This window comes from Stomoxys calcitrans, chromosome 1, assembly GCF_963082655.1.
Source record: "Stomoxys calcitrans chromosome 1, idStoCalc2.1, whole genome shotgun sequence".
NCBI lineage: Eukaryota > Metazoa > Arthropoda > Insecta > Diptera > Muscidae > Stomoxys > Stomoxys calcitrans.
The window spans coordinates 15,285,495-15,305,107 of record NC_081552.1 but is presented as its reverse complement, the minus strand read 5'-3'; the positions used below and the strand labels follow the sequence as shown (position 1 = coordinate 15,305,107).

Genomic DNA, 19,613 nt, shown 5'->3' with positions numbered 1-19,613 from the left:
GCTATTCGCCACGCAGAATGGCCTGATGCAACTGGTAAATGAACCGACACACATTTCATGTGTCGAAGAGCACCAACCTAACGCTCTTGACCTATTCTTAACTTCGCACCCTGAGAAGTATGAAGTTAATGTCCTTGCGCCTCTTGGTAATTCCGATCACTGCACCATTTCTGCGTCCTTTTCGTATTCTGCTTTCCGCGCCACCTCTTCCCCAGCCCCGAAGCTGTCCTTGCCGTTTAGCAATCAACCACTCCCCGTGATTGATAGTGTACCTAGTTCGATGCTTCAGATATTCTTTCGAACACTTGGAGTTAAAAGCGTCCATGCGGATCTCGACGTTAATAAATCTCCGGGCCCGTACGGTATATCACCACTTGTCCTTTGTAAGTGTTCTTCGACGCTTGCTCGTCCACTACGCAACCTTTTAAACCTTGCTTACCGTGCGGGAATTTTGCGGGCGCGTTGGAAGGTTGCGAACGTTCAGCCCATCCCCAAAAAAAAGTGGGGCAAATAACAAAAAAAAAGTGGGGCAAATAACCCTGCGAATTACCGGCCAATTTCGATATGCTCCGCGCTCTCCAAGGTTAGGGAGAGTATGGTTAACCATCATTTTGTCAGATACATAGAGTCCAATGGCCTTCTTAGCGACAGACAGTATGGGTTCCGCAGAAATCGCTCTACGGGAGACCTAATGGCATTTTTATCGGAACGATGGAGTCGCTCTTTCCACCAGTTTGGTGAGAGTAAGGTCGTGGCTCTCGATATCTCCAAGGCATTTGATAGGGTCTGGCACGGTGCTCTTTTATCAAAGCTTGTCGCTTTTGGAGTCGGTAATAACTTAGTTCGATTTATATCGAGCTTTCTCAGAGATCGCACTATACGAGTTGTTGTAGATGGGTTCTCATCAGATGAGTATACATTGACCGCAGGTGTGCCACAAGGCTCTGTCCTTTCCCCTTCCCTTTTTCTTATTTTCATTGACGATCTATTGGGTCAGACTTCGAATCCAGTCTACTCATTTGCCGACGACAGTAGTCTGTGTCATTCATATTCATTCGATCATAGGCGCAGTCCTCAAGAAATTGTGGACAGGAGGCGCATTATGGATGGGACGCTCTCCCACGATTTGTTGGCCATTTCCGAGTGAGGTAGAATGAACAGAGTAGACTTTAACGCACAGAAGACGCAATGCTGTTTCTTGTCTCACAAGCGATTCACTGACCCACTACAATCGTCGATATCTATCAAGGGTATAGATATTGAACAGTCAGATGCTCTTGATGTTCTGGGCATGAAGATACAATGTGATGTCCGTTGGTCAAAACACGTATTCGAAATGTCGAAGGAAGCATTCAAGTGTTTGGACTTTCTTAAGCGGTGCAAGAAATATTTCACCTCTTCTGATCTTCTCAATATCTATACTACCTACATCAGGCCGAGGATTGAATATAACTCTCATATATGGGATATTCGTCTTCTTATCCCTGACGTTAGGATGTTCACCAGGAATACAAGACTTGCCAGAACTCACACTCGTTTGTAATTGATTGGCCAGTCGACCGAACCATGCATGAACTATACCGATAAAATTCATTTTTCGCCCGAACAATTCGTATGTGGAATCGACATCCGACTAATGTCTTTCCCACCGACATTGATGTTCAGAAATTTAAGACGAATATCAATAAACAATACTCCCTCTTTCCTCCATCCAACCCTTACATTCCTAATTGCCAACGCAATGCACTGCATATATAGGGGACATCCCCTGTGTGTCGGTTACGTGAAAAAAATATTTTGATCGTCGTAAAAATATAAGACGCTCTAGCCCGTTGTCCGTCCGTCTGTCTGTTGAAATCACGCTACAGTCTTTAAAAATAGAGATATTGAGCTGAAAGTTTGCACAGATTCTTTTTTTGTCCATAAGCAGGTTAAGTTCGAAGATGGTCTATATCGAACTATATCTTGATATATCCCCCATATAGACCGATCGGCCGATTTAAGGTCTTAGGGCCATTAAAGCTACATTTATTATCCGATTTCGCTTAAATTTGGAACAGTGAGTTGTGTAACCCTCTCGTTATCCTTATTCAATGCGGCCCAGATGGGTCCAGATTTAGATATAGCTGCCACATGGACCGATCTCTCTATTTAGAATTTTGGTATATTTATTGTACGATTTCGCTGAACTTTGGGACAGTATCTTTGGCCTTTCGACATCCCTATTTAATGTTGCCCATATTTTGATATAGCTGTCAGACCGATCTCTCGATATAAGGTCTTGGGCCCATAATAAGGGCATTTATTGAATATATGAATATATCTTGAATGTTACCACAAACCGCATTTGTCTTGCCCTCAAGTTTCTAAGGTGTTGATCTCCCTTTTAATTTGGCACACGCGCTTTTTTGAACGACTTTTCAAAATAGCACCGTTATTTTTTCGAGCGGTGCTCTATTCCTTCTGACAAAAATATAAAAAAATTTGCTATTTTTGTTGTAAGTTGAATGAAAGCAACCCTAAATTAAATTGTGTTCACAACTTTAACAATTTTTAGCCATAAACAATCGGTTTTTGCTCACATTTTTAGGTTATGTCATACATAAATAACATACTCGTATAATAGCAAAAATGTTGAATCGTATATAAAATAACAATTTTGACACACACAATGAAATACCAATGATACATAAAAAGTGGCATGCCATAAAACAAGAACATGTAGTGTTTTAGAGCCTTAAGCATTTATAATGTGATGTAAAATGAAAAAATAAGACTCAATAAAGCATTTACTACTACTTGAGCTGCGTTCCTGCAAGCGATTTTCAATTCAATTTTCAGTAACGGTACCAGTAACGAAAATTTTGTTTAGGATATGTCAATGCATTTCTTATAGTAACGAAAATACCGCTAGAGGTGCATCCTGCCCTACTAGCAATTTTTGTATTCCAGAACGTCACAAGAACGTGTGTCAGCTATCGAAAATTATCCAAAGTTACCGAAGTCGGTAACTTCACGCAGATTATTTTAAGCTTATGTATGCGATTGATATAAAAAAATCACAATAAAGTTGCACAGTCGTATATACATATTGCTAGTAGATCAGGAGAAATCGAAAAATTCCAATTTCGTAAGCATGTGAAAATGAAAACATTTTCTTACGTATGTGACATGGCGAAACAATTGTAGGTGATCTCATTAGTTCAACAACCACAAATCATATGGTGCAATCCGCCATATTGTCATCAAGCTGATCGACGTTTTGCCAACACGCGCAAGCAAGTTTGTGTGCCTGTGCTGTATGCTGTTCGCGATACGGGTTTCAATCGCAGCACTCATTTCATTCGAATTGGATGAAACATGGAAACATGTTCTGAAATAAGAAAATGTAATTTTTATATAATTTACACACGTATACAGAAAAAAAGTGGATCTGCCAGTAAATGGAGATTAACCATAGGTGGAAATTTTGAGATAGTCAGCAACGTTTGACGAGTTTACAAGTTAATTACATTTTGAATGGCGTATGAAAACTATCCAAATTTTCAAGAAAAACGCTGCCGCTGTTTTTTTAGTCTTTAGCATGGCGAAACAATTAAATATGGCCTCGTTTGTATTGTACAAAAACTACAAATCATATGGTGCAATCGCCATCTTGCCATCAAGCTGATCGACGTTTTGCCGACACACACAAAGAAATTTGTGTACGTGTGTGTATACGTGTGCGTACATGAGCAGAGAATATGCGAGAAAGAAGATAACGACGAAGAGAATGCAAACACAAATCAGGCATCTTAATACCGTCAAACCTGGCCGGCTGTTAACAGCTGCTTGCGTGAGACCACCTTTTTACATCCGCCTTGCGTATGTGCAGGCGAATTCGTCATAAACAAACCGAAAAAGATTCGATTTCGAGCGATTGTTGTTTGTTCGTCTGCACCGCAATTCTGTAACTTGTAACAAACATCGTATATTTAAATATAACGACAAAAAAAAAACGTTTGCACTAACGATTATGTTATTTTCTAATTCCACGTGAACAGAAATCGTTATCGTTATTTCTCTGGCAACTCTACCAAAAAAAAAAAAAACAAAACGCATAGAGGAATCGACAAAAACAATAGATAATTCTTCTCATAGCCCGAAATTATTCTTTTATTTATTTAAAAACATCACATATCAAAATAAAATGTACACAATTATTTAGAAAAAGTGCAATCAATACCAATTTATCCGTATAAAGGCTGGTACTACGTTCTTTTTTGTGGAAATTTTTCTGAAAATCGTTCTTTCAGTGGTTTGACAAGGTTACCACATTTGATTTTTTTGGGTTTTTTTCAAGATAAAATTTTACTCACCTGTTTACGGTACACAACCAATCTGCACGAAATAAAAAGATTTGTGAAAGAATGTGTTGTTCTTTTGCTCTGCAATCACAACAACAATACTTGGATAAAAATGGAAGATACTGACAAAGGCTTTTGGAAAGTTGCGGTTGTTTAACTTATAACAGTGAATATACTGCAAAATCTCATTGTTGTTATAAATAAATGCTGAATTTGTGTCTTTTTAAATTGTTTTGTATCATTTTTATTAAATCCTTCCTTATTAATCACTGATTTTGACAGATAGTGCACTCAATGTTATGTTGTTGGGCAACAGGCACTACCTGTAAATGAATATATCTTGGTTATAAGTTACAGAATTCCAGTACAGTTCTTAGTCAAAGCCGTTCGCATTATATTCGAAGCCGTTACTTTTTGCTCTTTCACTTTCGTTGACAACTGTCATCGATGAACAGAGACAACAGCAGAGATTTTCCTCTCTCTCTCCGTCTTTTAGTTTCGACAACATAAATACCAAATACTCAATTCAGAGATATCAAGTACCCAAATATATCAAATACTACCACAAATTGTGATTGGCATTATTGAATTTGTAACTTTTTTTAGATTATTTGTTAAAGAAAAAACTCCAATTTCCCGTCTATATGTTTAACATCAAATGTATATTCCACTATCCAAAACTACTCAAGCGAAGCCACAAATTCATAGATATTGCATAGAAAGGCAACCAACAAAATCGGTAAAGAAACTTCGAGCTGCAGTATAAGCATTAAGAAAAGCGAAATAATTCTCCTTTCTGTCTTTATTTTATACCACAGCTCCATTGGTTGGTGTTTATTTTAGTGGAGAACAAAGTACATAAAAATAAAGCAAGCATAGAAAACCACAATAATTCATTATAAAGTCATCGATCGAAGCAAAAAAGCGGCATCAAAGTGCTACACACCACAATAACTAGTGCTCGCAATAACCACATACGCGCGGTAACAATTGCAAATACAACAACGAAATATGAAATGGGTAAGTGTGTGCACCCTTCTTGGAAGAGTTAAACAAATATCCCTTCATTGTAAACAAATAAAAGATCATGGCCACCAAATCGGATGACTTAACGTAGATATAAACCTAGTCAATGTATTTCTAATATTTGGCCTTCTTCTCATTTGTTTATTAATTCCATTTCCAAGTTAAATATAAACATGTTCAATGTCGCCTAAATTAGGCACGTACATACACCAACCATTAAGTATTGTAATACTGCTTTTGCACTTCATTTACCGTATACTGGAGATTAAAAATTCGTATGGTATCAGTGCGAAATTCTTAGGAAGATAATAGGAAACAAGAAGGAGCTGTATAATCTTCTTAGTCCTGCTTGCAATTTAACAGAAAAGTATTTATGTAAGAATTACATCAACAATTTGTACTTTAATGTAGGTTTTGCAGAACAAATTCAGGCATACATCTATTTTTTTCTTTAGCCATTAGCTATTGTATCGGCAACATATGCAACATAAACATTATATTGTACAAATATCCACATTTTCCGTGTAGTTTCCCGACAAAGAAGAGTTTCGCAGAAAAATTTTTGTTAAGGTTGTTCAAGCCACATTTGCATGTGGAGGTGGCGATCTTCGTCAAGCTCCTATTGGTGAGCATGCTTGTTCCGTTCTAAACGACCGATCGCCACAGCAGCCTGATGACCATTGATTATGTAAAGACGCAAATAACTCGCCTTGTCATATCGAGCATCATAGGCTCTTAATATTTAAGCAAGAGCCGGTGCCACGTAGACTCTCTCCTCCACTGAGACTCTACCGCTAATTTTCCGCGACTGGAACATTCCACTATCCACAGCCGGTGGACGTGCCCGGTAGATTCAAGCTAAGCTTTTCGTGATAACAAAAAACACCACACAGATTGAAGCTCAAAGTTCCAGCGTGTGTGGTCATAGTTATCCCTTGCCGGGCATTTCGTTTACATTTAACAAGTACCGCACGATTCAATTTAGCAATTATATTCAATGATCTAATATGTAGAGAAACAACACGGTATATTTTCTGAAGATTAATTTCCAATATACACGCAAATTTCGTCAGATTTGCTTTGCTATGATACTTTAATCTGATTTTTCAGAAGTTAGGAAGCTGTTGGAACCTCGTGTAAAGATCTCATTCCAAACCAAATTTTGTGATTCTTAACTGAGGGATTTCGAATGCTTTGGCCTCGCCGCATTCAGTTTCTTTCAACATATTTTGTACAGTTTAGATTGCAAATTCCCACGATATAGAAAATTCCCGGGAACGGACCTGGGTCTTGAGGAATAGACCTTTGAAGGGCCGATCAAAACTATTGAATAACAAATTTTACAAGCCGGCAAATTATCCGACTTTAGAAGGCAAACATTTTAAATAAATTGTCGTGCTTGGAAAAAATTTCGTAAAAACTTACAGCCTTATTCAAAAACATTTAAAAGAGCTCTATAAACCGAAAATAGGTAAAATGTACTCTTTTGTATTTACAAACACATGAAAGCCTATTTTCCTCTAATAAACTAATTTTAAATTTGAAAAAGTCATAATTGGCTTTACCCTTGTTTAACACCATATTAAGATGACATTTCTCCATTCTACGAGCATAAGACTATAGGGTAAGTGCTCCTTAGTTCGGCATGTACCAGTAGTCGGAACTTTTGCTTTTTAAATACTACGAATATATACAACTTTATATTAAAAAAAAAATTATCAATAAACGTAAATAATATTCTCGGCTCTCCTTGTAGCAAAATTTTTTGAGCTCAGTTACAGATTACGTCAAAATTTCGATTTTAGTGAGAGCGTGACCATCAAAAAGGACAAAAGTGCCTGTTCTTAAGAAAAAAATTAGCGGAGGTATCGACTTTTTAAGTTAAGAAAGCGTAAACAAATTTAAGAATTAGTGGAGGTATCGACTTTTTAAGTTAAGGAAGCGTAAAAAATTTAAAGTTTTGAATCAAAAATAATTTTTAATGCAAAGGGCAATCAAAAGAACACTTTAGTCATAAAAATTATTAAAAGAAATATTTCTTCATATTTTTTTATTTGATGCCGTCTTTAGGGACCATAAAAAATTGGATTTTCCAGTAGCCCGCATTTGAGTACCGGGTGGAAAATGATTCTTCTGCGCTCTTCAGAAATCGAATTTGCAAATCGGTTTATAAGGAAGATATATCAAAATATTGTCCGGTATATCCTATTTTCCAAATTAACCTGTCTATAGATAAAAAAAAGTCTGTAATACGTTGGAGGCCTCCTTGGCTCAGAAGTTAATTTGTTCTCCTATGTTTCTCAACGCCAGGATTCTAATCCTTTAAAATTAAGAAATTTAGCAGAAACTTGGTACAGATTACATTCCCATCCATAGTGAGGTTTAGTTCGTTAAAATAGGACCATTTTCAAACTACATCTATATATAGCCTCTGTATAACAGATCACCCGATTTACCGTTTTCAGCTCTTAAACCGAATATTTTTAACCAATTTGTGCGATATTTGCAACTATGTCTTATATCCCCTTCCTCCGATGGAAAAAGGTCCAGATTGGATCATATTGGGATAAAGCTTCCATATACACGTATCTCCGGATTTAAGATTTTGAGCTTATAAAAGTCCAATTTTTTTTACCCAATTTCACTGAAACTTTAATCAATGCGTTGTAGAGAGAGAGGGAAGGCGAGAGAGGGTATGGTATCAGCTACATTCACATCGAATATGATACATATCTGGTCATATTTAGATATACCTTCTATATAGATGAATCTCTCGATTGAACTTTTTACTATGTAGGTTAATAATGTAAAAATTGTGTTTTAAAATAATTACATCAATAATTTTCTTCTATAATTATTATTTTCTTTACTAAGATACTTTATGCATACTATAGGGACATGTCATGCCGAGTATTGGAAAATGGTGCCGACTACTGGGGAAGTGAAGTGAAGTGAACATTTGAACTAGGAAGGAGAATGGATTGAAAAATGCAAATGCTCTAAAGAACAGGGGCAAACTTCTCACATAACAATCAGTGCAGTCCGACTCAAGTTTAAACTCAATGATAAGGGGCCTCCTTTTTATAGTCGAATCCGAACGGCGTGCAGCAGTGCGACACCCCTTTGGAGAGAAGTTTTACATGGCATAGTACCTCACAAAAGTTGCCAGCATTAGGAGGGGAAAAACACCGCTGAATATATATTTTCTGATGGTCTTGCCAGGGTTCGAACCCAGGCGATCAGCGTCATAGGCGGACATGCTAACCTCTGCGCTACGGTGGATTGAAAAATGTAAATTCCTTAAACTGCTGACTACTGATACACTTACCCTATGAATAACTAAGAAAAAAGTAAAATCGCACTTAGTTCGGTCAGGCCAAATCTAGGTAACTCACCGCCATAGCTTTTTCTACTAATGGGTCTATCTACTCGTGTGTTGTACGTACCAAATTTTAAGAAGTATATATGGCGACTATTTTTTATTTTTATGGAGCCATATCTGTACGGAGCTTGATGTGGTTGTTTCAGAACATTAGTGTACTCTACGCTCCAAATCGGACATATCGGAAGTATATATGGCGACTATTTTTTATTTTTTAGAGAGCCATATCTGTACGGAGCTTGATGTGGTTGTTTCAGAACATTAGTGTACTCTACGTTCCAAATCGCACTTAGTTCGGTCAGGCCAAATCTAGGTAACTCACCGCCATAGCTTTTTCTACTAATGGGTCTATCTACTCGTGTGTTGTACGTACCAAATTTTAAGAACTATACATGGGGACTATTTTTATTTTTTATTTCTATTAGTGTACTCTACGCTCCAAATTTCAGCCAATTTTCAAGCTGTCAATTCAGACTTAGATTTTACAAAGAGTGGACCCCTTTTCGAGCCCGGACCACCAATTTAAAGATTTATAAAATTAACGGTAGAGTTGCTCTAACTTTGGCTCGTGGTGCTAAAAATAAAATTATGATGTCAACATCTCTCGAGCAGGAAGACTTCATATGATGAGAACCAATTAATTGATTCAAACCGACACGGCAGCACCACACGGCTTAAAGTTTAAAGTTTATGTCGACAATTTGGGGGCCCAATCTATTTATTTTTTCGGAAATTATATTCGTCCTGCTTCTAGGTATTGACAGAATGGACAAGGGTAGCTTGGAGAAACTGGGGTATTTTTGTGTTTTCACCGCTCAATTGCATTAAAATTGTCGTTTAAAACTATTCTTTCCATACAATAATTTTCGAGTTCATCTAACGTTAGTTCCGTAGTGTCTAAGGTTAACTTTTCTTTAAGAAGCCGCGAGTTTATATTTACCGCTCTTTGTGAGGAAGCGTTTGGCTTATGCATTACTTTTGCCGGCCATTTTATATTGTCTGGAGGTGTACTCCAGTGCGTCGCAAGGGAGAATGCATCGTCTTCAGGTCGCTTTCCATAATATGATTCGTTTTGTTTACGTTGTAGATCGTCGTGTTCATATAACGCCCTATGTGTGTAGTTTTCTCGGTTGTTTTTTTCCGTCGAATGTTAATTATCGCTGTTGTTTCTTTTTAAGTTATTGAAATGTCGGTCTCCTATTTTTCTTGTTAATGAGTTATATTTTTTTGTCATTCTACCAGAACTAATTTTGTAAGACTTTCACGTTTGTACAACTCGTTGCCTGCGGATATAAAAAATTACAGTTTATCAAAAAGATATTTATCAAATCGTCTTCGTCTACACTTTTAGCGCTTCTGATTTTTGTGTCAAACAACTCAACAACTTTAACTACGTTATATAGTCTTACGGATTGTTTTTTTTTATCGTGCGTATTCTTTGTCTTTGTTTTTCTTGCTGGATGCGTGCAGCGGGAGGATAAAAAATAAGGCTGCATTGTGCCAGATGCTGAAGTTATTTTCCCATATATCATTTACATTGTCAGTGATTCTCAGTTTTAATTTTGATATTTCTGGAAAATCTTCTGAATCAGGTGCACACATTTTTTAAGTTTTGAAATGGAATGCAATATAAAACAAAGAGACGATGAACTACAACCCTTCGAGTATTTTGATTGAAGTCTGAATTAAAGATATATTTGTATGTATAAGTCTATGGGTCTCTTCCGCCTCCGTCAAAATTTTAACAATGTCTAGAATAGATGTTAGCATTGTAAATGTCGAATTTCAACACGTAGGACATGCATTTTTAAGAGAAGTATTGGGTTGCCCAAAAAGTAATTGTCGGTAATATAGTAGTAATATAGTCGGCGTTGACAAATTTTTTCAACGGCTTGTGACTCTGTAATTGCATTCTTTCTTCTGTCAGTTATCAGCTGTTCGTTATCATCAGTCATTAGCTGATATAGCCTATAAAGCTTATCTTTGTGACAAGAGTCAACAGAATTGGTCGGTATATGCCCCTCTGCTATGTTTGAAAAATGTGAGAATCCAAAGGCCCTTGGAATATTGTTAGAAACAACGGAATTATTAGAAGTATTGGGTTGCCCAAAAAGTAATTGCGGATTTTTCATATAGTCGGCGTTGACAAATTTTTTCACAGCTTGTGACTCTGTAATTGCATTCTTTCTTCTGTCAGTTATCAGCTGTTACTTTTAGTTTGCTTTAGAAAAAAAGTGTAAAAAAGTATATTTGATTAAAGTTCATTCTAAGTTTTATTAAAAATGCATTTACTTTCTTTTAAAAAATCCGCAATTACTTTTTGGGCAACCCAATAGCTTGTTTAATATTGACATAACTTCTGTCAGTAGTGTTGATGAATGAAATGACAGATTTATAAATAACCAACTGGATGTTATAGGTGACATGAGTTCTTTTCTTTCTTCGTTACCGGCGAATGAAGGGGTTTCCTTTACTTGTATAACCATTGAGTACCAATTTTCTGCATTTTCGTTCATAAAATCAAATGCCCCTGGAAACGATGGTTTTCCTCTTAAATTCTACGGGATTGTATTACCCTTCATTTCCGAGCACTTTCTCACTCTCATTAAGACATTCAGCTTCCCCAAGGAGTGGAAAACTGCAAGGATTAATCATATAAAGAAAAAGTCGAATCACGACGAATATAGATATTGCCCTTCTTCCTATTTTGTCCAAGGTGGTTGAAATGTTCAAAGAAACAGCTCGTTGATTACCTGGATCGTTGCAGATTGCTTTCTGACTCAATGTGGTTTCAGGAGTCAGAGGAGCACATCTATGCTACTGTTAGGATTAACGACTCCATTAGAGAACGCTTTTACTTACTTTACTTTAATTGGCTATGACAGAACATTTGTTTCACTAGCCGACCGTAGAATAGCGTTCCAAGCGCCTCGACTTTTTGCGCTCATTCTTAAATCTCTGACACCAAGTTTTGAAGCGTCTCCCACCACTTGATCTTTCCATCGGGCTTTTGGTCTTCCCGGTTTGCGTGTACCACCATGTTTGCCTTCAAAAGACTTCTTTGTTGGAGTTTCTTCATCCATTCTGACAACATGACCTAGCCAACGAAGCCGTGGTATTTTGATGCGTGTAAAGTTTAACTATGCTATTATCGTCATACAGCTCGTGGTTCAAACGTCGCCTATATTTTCTGCTCCATATATTTTATGAAGAATCTTTCTCTCAAACACTCCAAGCACAGCATCATCTGCTTTCACAAGTACCCATCTTTCAGAACCATATACCAACACGGGTAGTATCAGTGTCTTGTATAGTGTAATATTCGTCAGCCGAGAGGTGGCCTTGTTTCTAAACTGCTTACTTAGTTCAAAGTAGCATCTGTTTGCCAGTATTATTCTTTGCTTTATCTCAAAACTAGCGTAATTCGTTTCGGTAACGGCGGTGCCGAGGTAGATAAAATTACTGACTATCTCAAAGTTGTGGTTCCCAACTTTCTCCATTTTCTTCATCTGCTCGGTACAAGGCGTTTTGGGAGTTGAAACCATCCATTTCGTCTTATCTCCATTTACTGCCAGACCCATTAACACTGACTCTCTTTCGATTCTTTCAAAGGCTGCAGTTACTACTTCCGGTAACCGACCTATGATGTCGATGTCGTCGGCATGGGCGAATAGCATGTGTTCTCTTGTGATTAGTGTGCCATATCTATTCACATCTGTATATCATATAATCTTCTCCAGCAGGATATTAAAGAGATCACACGATAGGCTATCTCCTTGTCTGAAACCTCGTTTGGTATTAAATGGTCCAAAGAGATTCCTTCCTATTCTTACTGAGGAAATTTTGGGTTCAAGTACCTTTAAACGTAAAGGGATATCGAAAGCGGCTTTGTAGTCAACAAAAAGATGGCAAGTGTTGATTTTTTTCTTGGGACTTTTCCAGGATTTGGCGCAGTGTGAATATCTGGTCCAGTTTGGATTTACCATGTCATTTTTCTCAAGATAAAATATGCCTTCCGCTATCGTTGAATTTGGAAAAGGTTTTCGATCGCGTTGACCATTTTTTCTTGGTCAAAAAACTTCAACGGTTTTTTGGGCTCGGTCTAGATGCCTGTAAATTTTTTTGCTCCATGGGGATCGGTCGAATATTTTACCAGTAAGAATCGGAGTTCCTCGGGGCTCCATTCTATGTGAGTGAAGATAAATTCCGAATTTAACTAGTGGAGACACAAACCACTGACTTAACAGTCCTCTGTTACTGGCATTAGCAGAACACTGTTTAGGAACTTTGTAGGCAATTAATAAATTTCAAAAAAAAGTATTTGTTCACAAAAAGTTAATTGCAAACAATACAAAAAAACCAAAAAGTTCTAGAAAATAATAAGTTGATCCAACATTAAAATTTAGTTCCCTCAATAACCACAAGGTGTACTAACAAGATAAAGAAGATTGTAAAATTGATTGATCCACTGTGCAAAAATGGAAAATAGTAAGGCGATGAGACCGGTCTCAAACGACATCTAGGGAAGCCTAGTTTTTTATACATATGCCCACATTTTCCAAATAATCGTCTAACTATCGAATTTAAGGCAAAAACTTGCGTGAACCACTGTGTGAAAATGGAAAATAGTAAGGCGATGAGACCGGCATCAAACGACAGCTAGGGAAGCCTAGTTTCTTATACATATGCCCACATTTTCCAAATAATTGTCTAACTATCGAATTTTAGGCAAAAACTTGAAAAAATTACCCAAATAACTAAAAATAATCGTGTCTTGAAAAAATAAGATTTGTTGAAATTTTTTTTCCAAAATAGTTCCGGAAGTGGGAGAAATAGTACGATTAGTGCCCCAATTGGTACTATTTGGTACCTCCTTTACGTATAGAGGTAGAGCTCTGAATTTTGGTACTTAGGTACATTATGGCAAACTAGATTTTTTATGACTATATGAGTTTTGGGAAACTTGTACATTAAGGTACCAAAAATTTACCAAGCTAGAATTTTTAAGTTTTGCTTAAAACATGATATTGCGTAAAGTGGAGGTAGGAAGAAATTCTGGAAAATAGCTCTCGAGATGGCAGAAAACGTACGTTTAGTACCGCATTTGGTACAGTCTTTGCGGATTTAGCTGAAACTCCGAAATTTGGGATACAGGCAAACCTTCACAGTATATTGGGCGATAAAAAGATTTTTTTGAAATTCATTCATTTAGGCACTTAAACGTACAAAATAGTACCTTCATTACGGATTAAGTTAACGCTTTCAAAATTGGGATACAGGTACACCTTGACAATATTTATCGGGCGACTAAAAGATTTTTTGAAAAATGTGCATTTAGGTACTTAATCGTACAAAAGGTACCCTCTTTCTCTCAATATTGGGATACATATACAGCTTGACAGTATTTATGGGATTTTTTGAAATTCTACACTGAAACGGAGGTACTACTAAAAGTGGATGGGGTATCGATGCGGACCGGGGGTATGCTAGTAAACAATAAAGAAAAACAGCAGGGCCGAATCTTGGGAAACCACCACCATAGGTTTGAAGAACCCATGTGTACATTATGTACAAATTTTCTGCTAATTCAGCCAAAAATTTAATCTTCTTTGGGCCGTAGAAGACTTATCGGGCTATCGATGTATATAGGAGCTATATCAGGCTACAGACCGATTTAGATTATACTTTTCTCGGATGTTAGAAGTCATAAGAGAATACTATGTGCAAAATTTCAGCTAAATTGGACAAAAATTGGGGCTTGTAAGGGTATGATATGGTAGTTATATCAGGTTATAGATCGATTTAGAACGTACTTGGCACGGTTGTTGAATGTGGTAAAATAACAATGCGTGCAAAATTCGAGCCAATTAAGATATAAATTACAGTTTCTATATGGCCTATTTGCAATGGCCGACGACCTACATCAATAAGTAGTATCGGCGCCAAATTTCAGGTGGATATCCTTCAAACGTTCGAATGCTATCGTGATTTTTACAGACGGACAAACGAAAAGACGGATAGGGCTAGATTGACACAGAATGTCAAACGATTCAAAATATCTATACTTTATAGGGTCGCAAATCAATATTTCGAGGTATTACAAACGAAATTACTTGATTAGTATACCCCCATCCTATGGTGGCATGTACAACAATTTTCAGTGGTCGTAGAAACATGGGAGCAATATCTAAATCTGAACCGATTTTTATAAAATTTTGCACACGCATTGGGATGTCAAATAAAACATGTCACGTAAAATTTTGTCAAGCTCAGACCAAAATTGTAGCAACTACGGCCATATCGGTTGAAAGATATATATATAATGCGACCTGTACCTTGATTACAAGAATACATGGACAGACAGACGGACATAGCAAAATCGATTCAAGAAGTGAATCTAATCCGATCGGTACATTTATCGAGCTAACTTCTTAGCGTTGCAATACGGAGTAGCTGCAATTGCAGTCGAGGACAATCAGCGGTATGGAGCGGAGAGTCTTAGTGAGAGTCCGCGTGGCGCCGGCTCTTGCATAAACAGTGAGTGCCTATAATGCTTGAAATGACAAGGCGAATAGTCGGCGCCTTTAAGTAACCAATGGCCATAATGTTCGTGCGGCGATCGGTCCTTTGGACAGGAACGAGCTTGCTCACGTATATGAGCAAGATGAGGATAGCCACCTCCCCATATAGACATGTGACTACAACAACAACAACACACTGCTACATTAATATCAACAACTAACAAAAATGGAAAAATTTAACAAACGTCTAAAAAAGGAAGTGCGGCAGGTAAATAAAAGCAAGGAAAACTAACTTAAAATTAATGGTACTTTAACGGGATCAATATTTTTACTTTCACAGTTTGTGGAGACAAATCCTAACAATATGCGCTTTCAAATTGGTGAAAATAAAGCAGATTGACTTATGTATATTAGGCGCACACCCCTCATATTTTCTTTATAGGGGAAGCTATCTAAAAATTAAGTTCGCTTCTATATAAAAAATAAAAAAATTTTAAAGCGCTTATTGGTCACCATTTAATTAAAAAAAAATAAATTTTTTGAATAGACTGTGCTGGGAGCTTTATGCACTAATGGGTTAAAGTTTATGCTCAATGGTAAGGGGCCTCCTTTATTATGCCAAGTCCGAACGGTGTGCCGCATAGCGGCAACTCTTAAAAAAGAAGTTTTAATATGACAGGATACCTCATAAATGTAGCCAGCAATAGTGAGGGGATAACCACCACTGAAAATTCTTCCGATGTTCACGCTAGGATTTGAACCCAGGCGTTCAGCGTCATAGGCGGACATGCTAACCTCTGCGACACGGTGGCATTTGCATTTGCAAATGGCGAAAAAACTTAATCACATGAATGACTTATAAAGATCTTTGACTTTAATTGGTTGTGACAGAAAATTTGTCCCATTAGCTTAAATTGTCTGCGTTAATTTTCCCATCTCTGACACCTAGTTTCGAGATGTCTTTCACCACTTATGTATACCACAGTATTTGCCTTTAAAAGACTTCTTCGCTGGAGCTTTTGCATTCATTCTCATAACATGACCTAGCTAATGCAACCGTTGTATAATGATATGTTTCCAGGATTTGACGTAGTATGTGTAGTGTCATTATTTATTGGAATATGGTCAATTTACCAGTCCTAAAGCCGCATTGATAGGTCCCAATTATCTCATTGACTTTTGATTTTTACACAGTACACTCGAGAGTATAATGTATGCGATGGGGACGAGACTTATTCTTCTGTAGTTAGCACATTCCTGGAGGCCACCGTAGCGCAGAGGTTAGCGCGTCCGCCTATGACTCAACGCCTGGGTTCGAATCCTGGCGAGAACATCGGAAAAATGTTCGGCGGTGGTTATACCATCCTAATACTGGCGACATTTGTGAGGTACTGTACCATTTGGTATGGCAGCCATGTTAAAACTACTCCTCAAAGAGGTGTCGCACTGCATCACGCCGTTCGTACTCGGCTATAAAAAGGAGGCCCCTTAACATTGAGATTAATTGAGGAATCGGACAGCTCTCATTGATATGATGAAAAAGTTTGCCCTGTGCCTTAGTGGAATTTCCATGGGCAAATTTGCAATTGGCACATTCCGTCTTGTCTCCTTTCTTGTGTACGGGACATAGTATGCTTTGGATCCACTTTCGGGTATTCATTCTTCTAGCTAGATCGCGCAGTCAAGTTAATGTCGGTTTTAAATAGTTTAACGGCAACCGATCGACTCCTGCTGCCTTGTTGTTCTTCATTCGGGTCACTGCTACTTGAACCTAACATACAATGTATGTTTACCTTCTAGTCAGGGTTTGGTACTGCGGTTTCGTCTTTGGCGCCATTGTCGGACGCTGGCAGCTGAGAAAAAATTATTTCCATATTCCAAGCACATTATCTGTATCAGTTACCAGATTATGTTCTTTGTCTCTGCAAGAAGATGTGAATGCGCCATCGTACCGTGGAAGAAAATCGAAAATGCTAGTAAAAAATATGCCGTGTGAGAACGGGTATCTCTTTGAAATTTGAAATGTTTTGAGGTGTTAGCGAGATCGTGTGCAAAATCTCAAGCTAGGTGCCTTTTGGCAGGCCCCAAACGTTGGTCGCCTCGGTATTTCGACAATATATTGGGGGTACCACTTGAAGTCTACTATATATCCACTAGTTTCAAGGATATTCGACTTTTTTTTGTACAATATTAACCGAGACGTGCAATTTATGAAGGCATTTGTGGTTCGATTTCCATTTTTAAGCTTGATTTGGATTTGTGACAAATTTTACAAAAATGTGAAAAAAGTGAATTTTTTTCTGTTTTGGACATCACGACACATTTATAATAAATAAAATGTAAAATAATGCAGCGAAAAATTAAAAGCTAATATCACAGAACTCTCTAAACTATTGCAACGCAATACTGTAGCTTTGTATTTTCTTTGTACTCTTTCGTGTTCATCGACGTCCTCTGTTGTAAACGTAAACTATTAAGAGTATACCTCTTATTTTCATTTCTCTCTCTGTCAAGAATTCTAGCAGCATTAAAGTCAATGTTGTGTCCCGTCTCTTTAATGTGTTGTGATTATGGTGTGCTTTCTCTGCCTTTCTAGATGTCTGCTTCGTGTTCTGCCATTCGTATCTTCATTTGTGGACGAGTGGTGCCCACATAACACATATTGCATATCCCTCTTATACCCCTTCTTTGCCATTGCTCATCAATTCGTAAACTTCATTGTCTAGTTGAAGTTTGTTCTTTTGAGTTCTCAAATTTCAAAGTCCAGGTCCCCATTCGTGCTAATGTGTTTATAGCCACTTCAGAAGGTTAGGGGTCATTTCGTGTGCAACACATCGGAATCGTCGAAAAATATAAGCCGATCTAGCCATATCCGTCCGTCTGCTTTTGAAATCACGCTACAGTCTTAAAAAAAAATTGAGCTGAATTTTGCAAATATTTTTTGTTCATAGGCAGGTTAACTTCGAAGATGGGCTATGTCGGACTATATCTTGATATAGCCCCCATGTAGACCGGTCTGCCGATTTAAGGTCTTAGACCCATTAAAGCTACATTTATTATCCAATTTCGCTGAGATTTAGGTGAGTGAGTTGTGTTAGGCCTCTCGCCTTCCTATTTAATTTGGCCCAGATCGGTCCAGGTTTGGATATAGCTGTCATATTTATCGATCTCTCGATTTAAGGTCTTGGACCCATAATAGGCGCATTTATTGTCCGATTTCGCAGAAATTTGGTATAGCGAGTTGTGTTAGGCTCCTGGACATTTCTGTTCAATACGGCCCATACATATATACCAATCTCCAAATATTAGGTTTTAGACCTATAAAAGGTGAATTTATAACCGATTTTGCTGAAATTAGGTACAATGCGTTGCGTTAATCCCCTCGACATTCGTATCGAGTATGGTCAAGATCGGGCTATATTTGGATATAGCTGCTATACCGTTATCCCGTTTTAAGTTCATTGGACAAATTTGACACATTGGGCTGTGTTAGGCTTCTCGACATTCGTGGTCAATATGGTTCTGATCGGTCTATATTTTGATATAGCTGTCATATACATATACCGATGTCCCGATTTAAGCTCTTAGACCCATAAAAGGTACATTTTTTAACCGATGAATGTCGTACAATGAGTTGTGTTAGATAGATCCATACATAGCCCACTTGTATATGGTGTAGATCGGACTATATTTAAATATAGCTGCTATGGGTTCATAAATTATGCACTGTATTATGACGAAAGATTTTTAATATATAGATATCCACCACTATAATTTCGGCCCGGCCTTTGCAATTTGTTTATGTTGAAATCTAGTACTGCTAACTACTATGTTTTTGCCGCGGGGAAATCTATTAGCTTCAATCCATCACCGGACGTTATATCAGGCTGTTGGACCAAAGATATTTTCCTTCCCTATATTCGCATTAAAATCTTCCAGAACGATTTTAATATAATGGGCGGGGCAGAGGTCGTATTCTCTCTCTAGACGCTCTTAGAATTTTCGTTGGCCTGCATGTCCTTCTCTTCCGTCGAGGCTTGGGCACATATGTGGCTAGCTTCTCAAATATAGATTGTGGCAAGCTTCTCATTCACCGTGGTAGTATATCGCGGGACTATATCCCCAAAAGGCACATTTTCTCCTGTACGGGGACACTAGACTAGAAACCGATATCGTTTTTAACTTACTTGTGTGCCAATTTAGTGACTTGCGCGATAGAAAATGTTTGCACCTACCTGCCTTGTATACGAGAAAGGGTAACTTTTTTGATTGTTGTTGTAGCAGTTTGTTGTGTTATATCTTTCGTCTGCTTGATTCTGTTGAGTGTCCAGATTCAGG

General features: G+C 37.7%; 1 protein-coding gene across 3 annotated transcripts in view; it reads left to right on the top strand.

The window, feature by feature from the left end:
* The first annotated feature begins 4,815 nt into the window (after positions 1-4,815).
* The window catches only part of LOC106093004 (CCR4-NOT transcription complex subunit 7), a 64,396-nt gene continuing 49,598 nt past the window's right edge, over positions 4,816-19,613 (top strand). For 2 of the 3 annotated variants that reach the window (XM_059370971.1, XM_059370973.1), the window contains exons 1-2: positions 4,892-5,085; positions 5,165-5,366. In XM_059370971.1, the coding sequence (XP_059226954.1) occupies positions 5,358-5,366 (9 nt within the window). In that variant the 5' untranslated portion in view covers positions 4,892-5,085; positions 5,165-5,357. The other variant, XM_059370972.1, reaches the window with a different exon arrangement.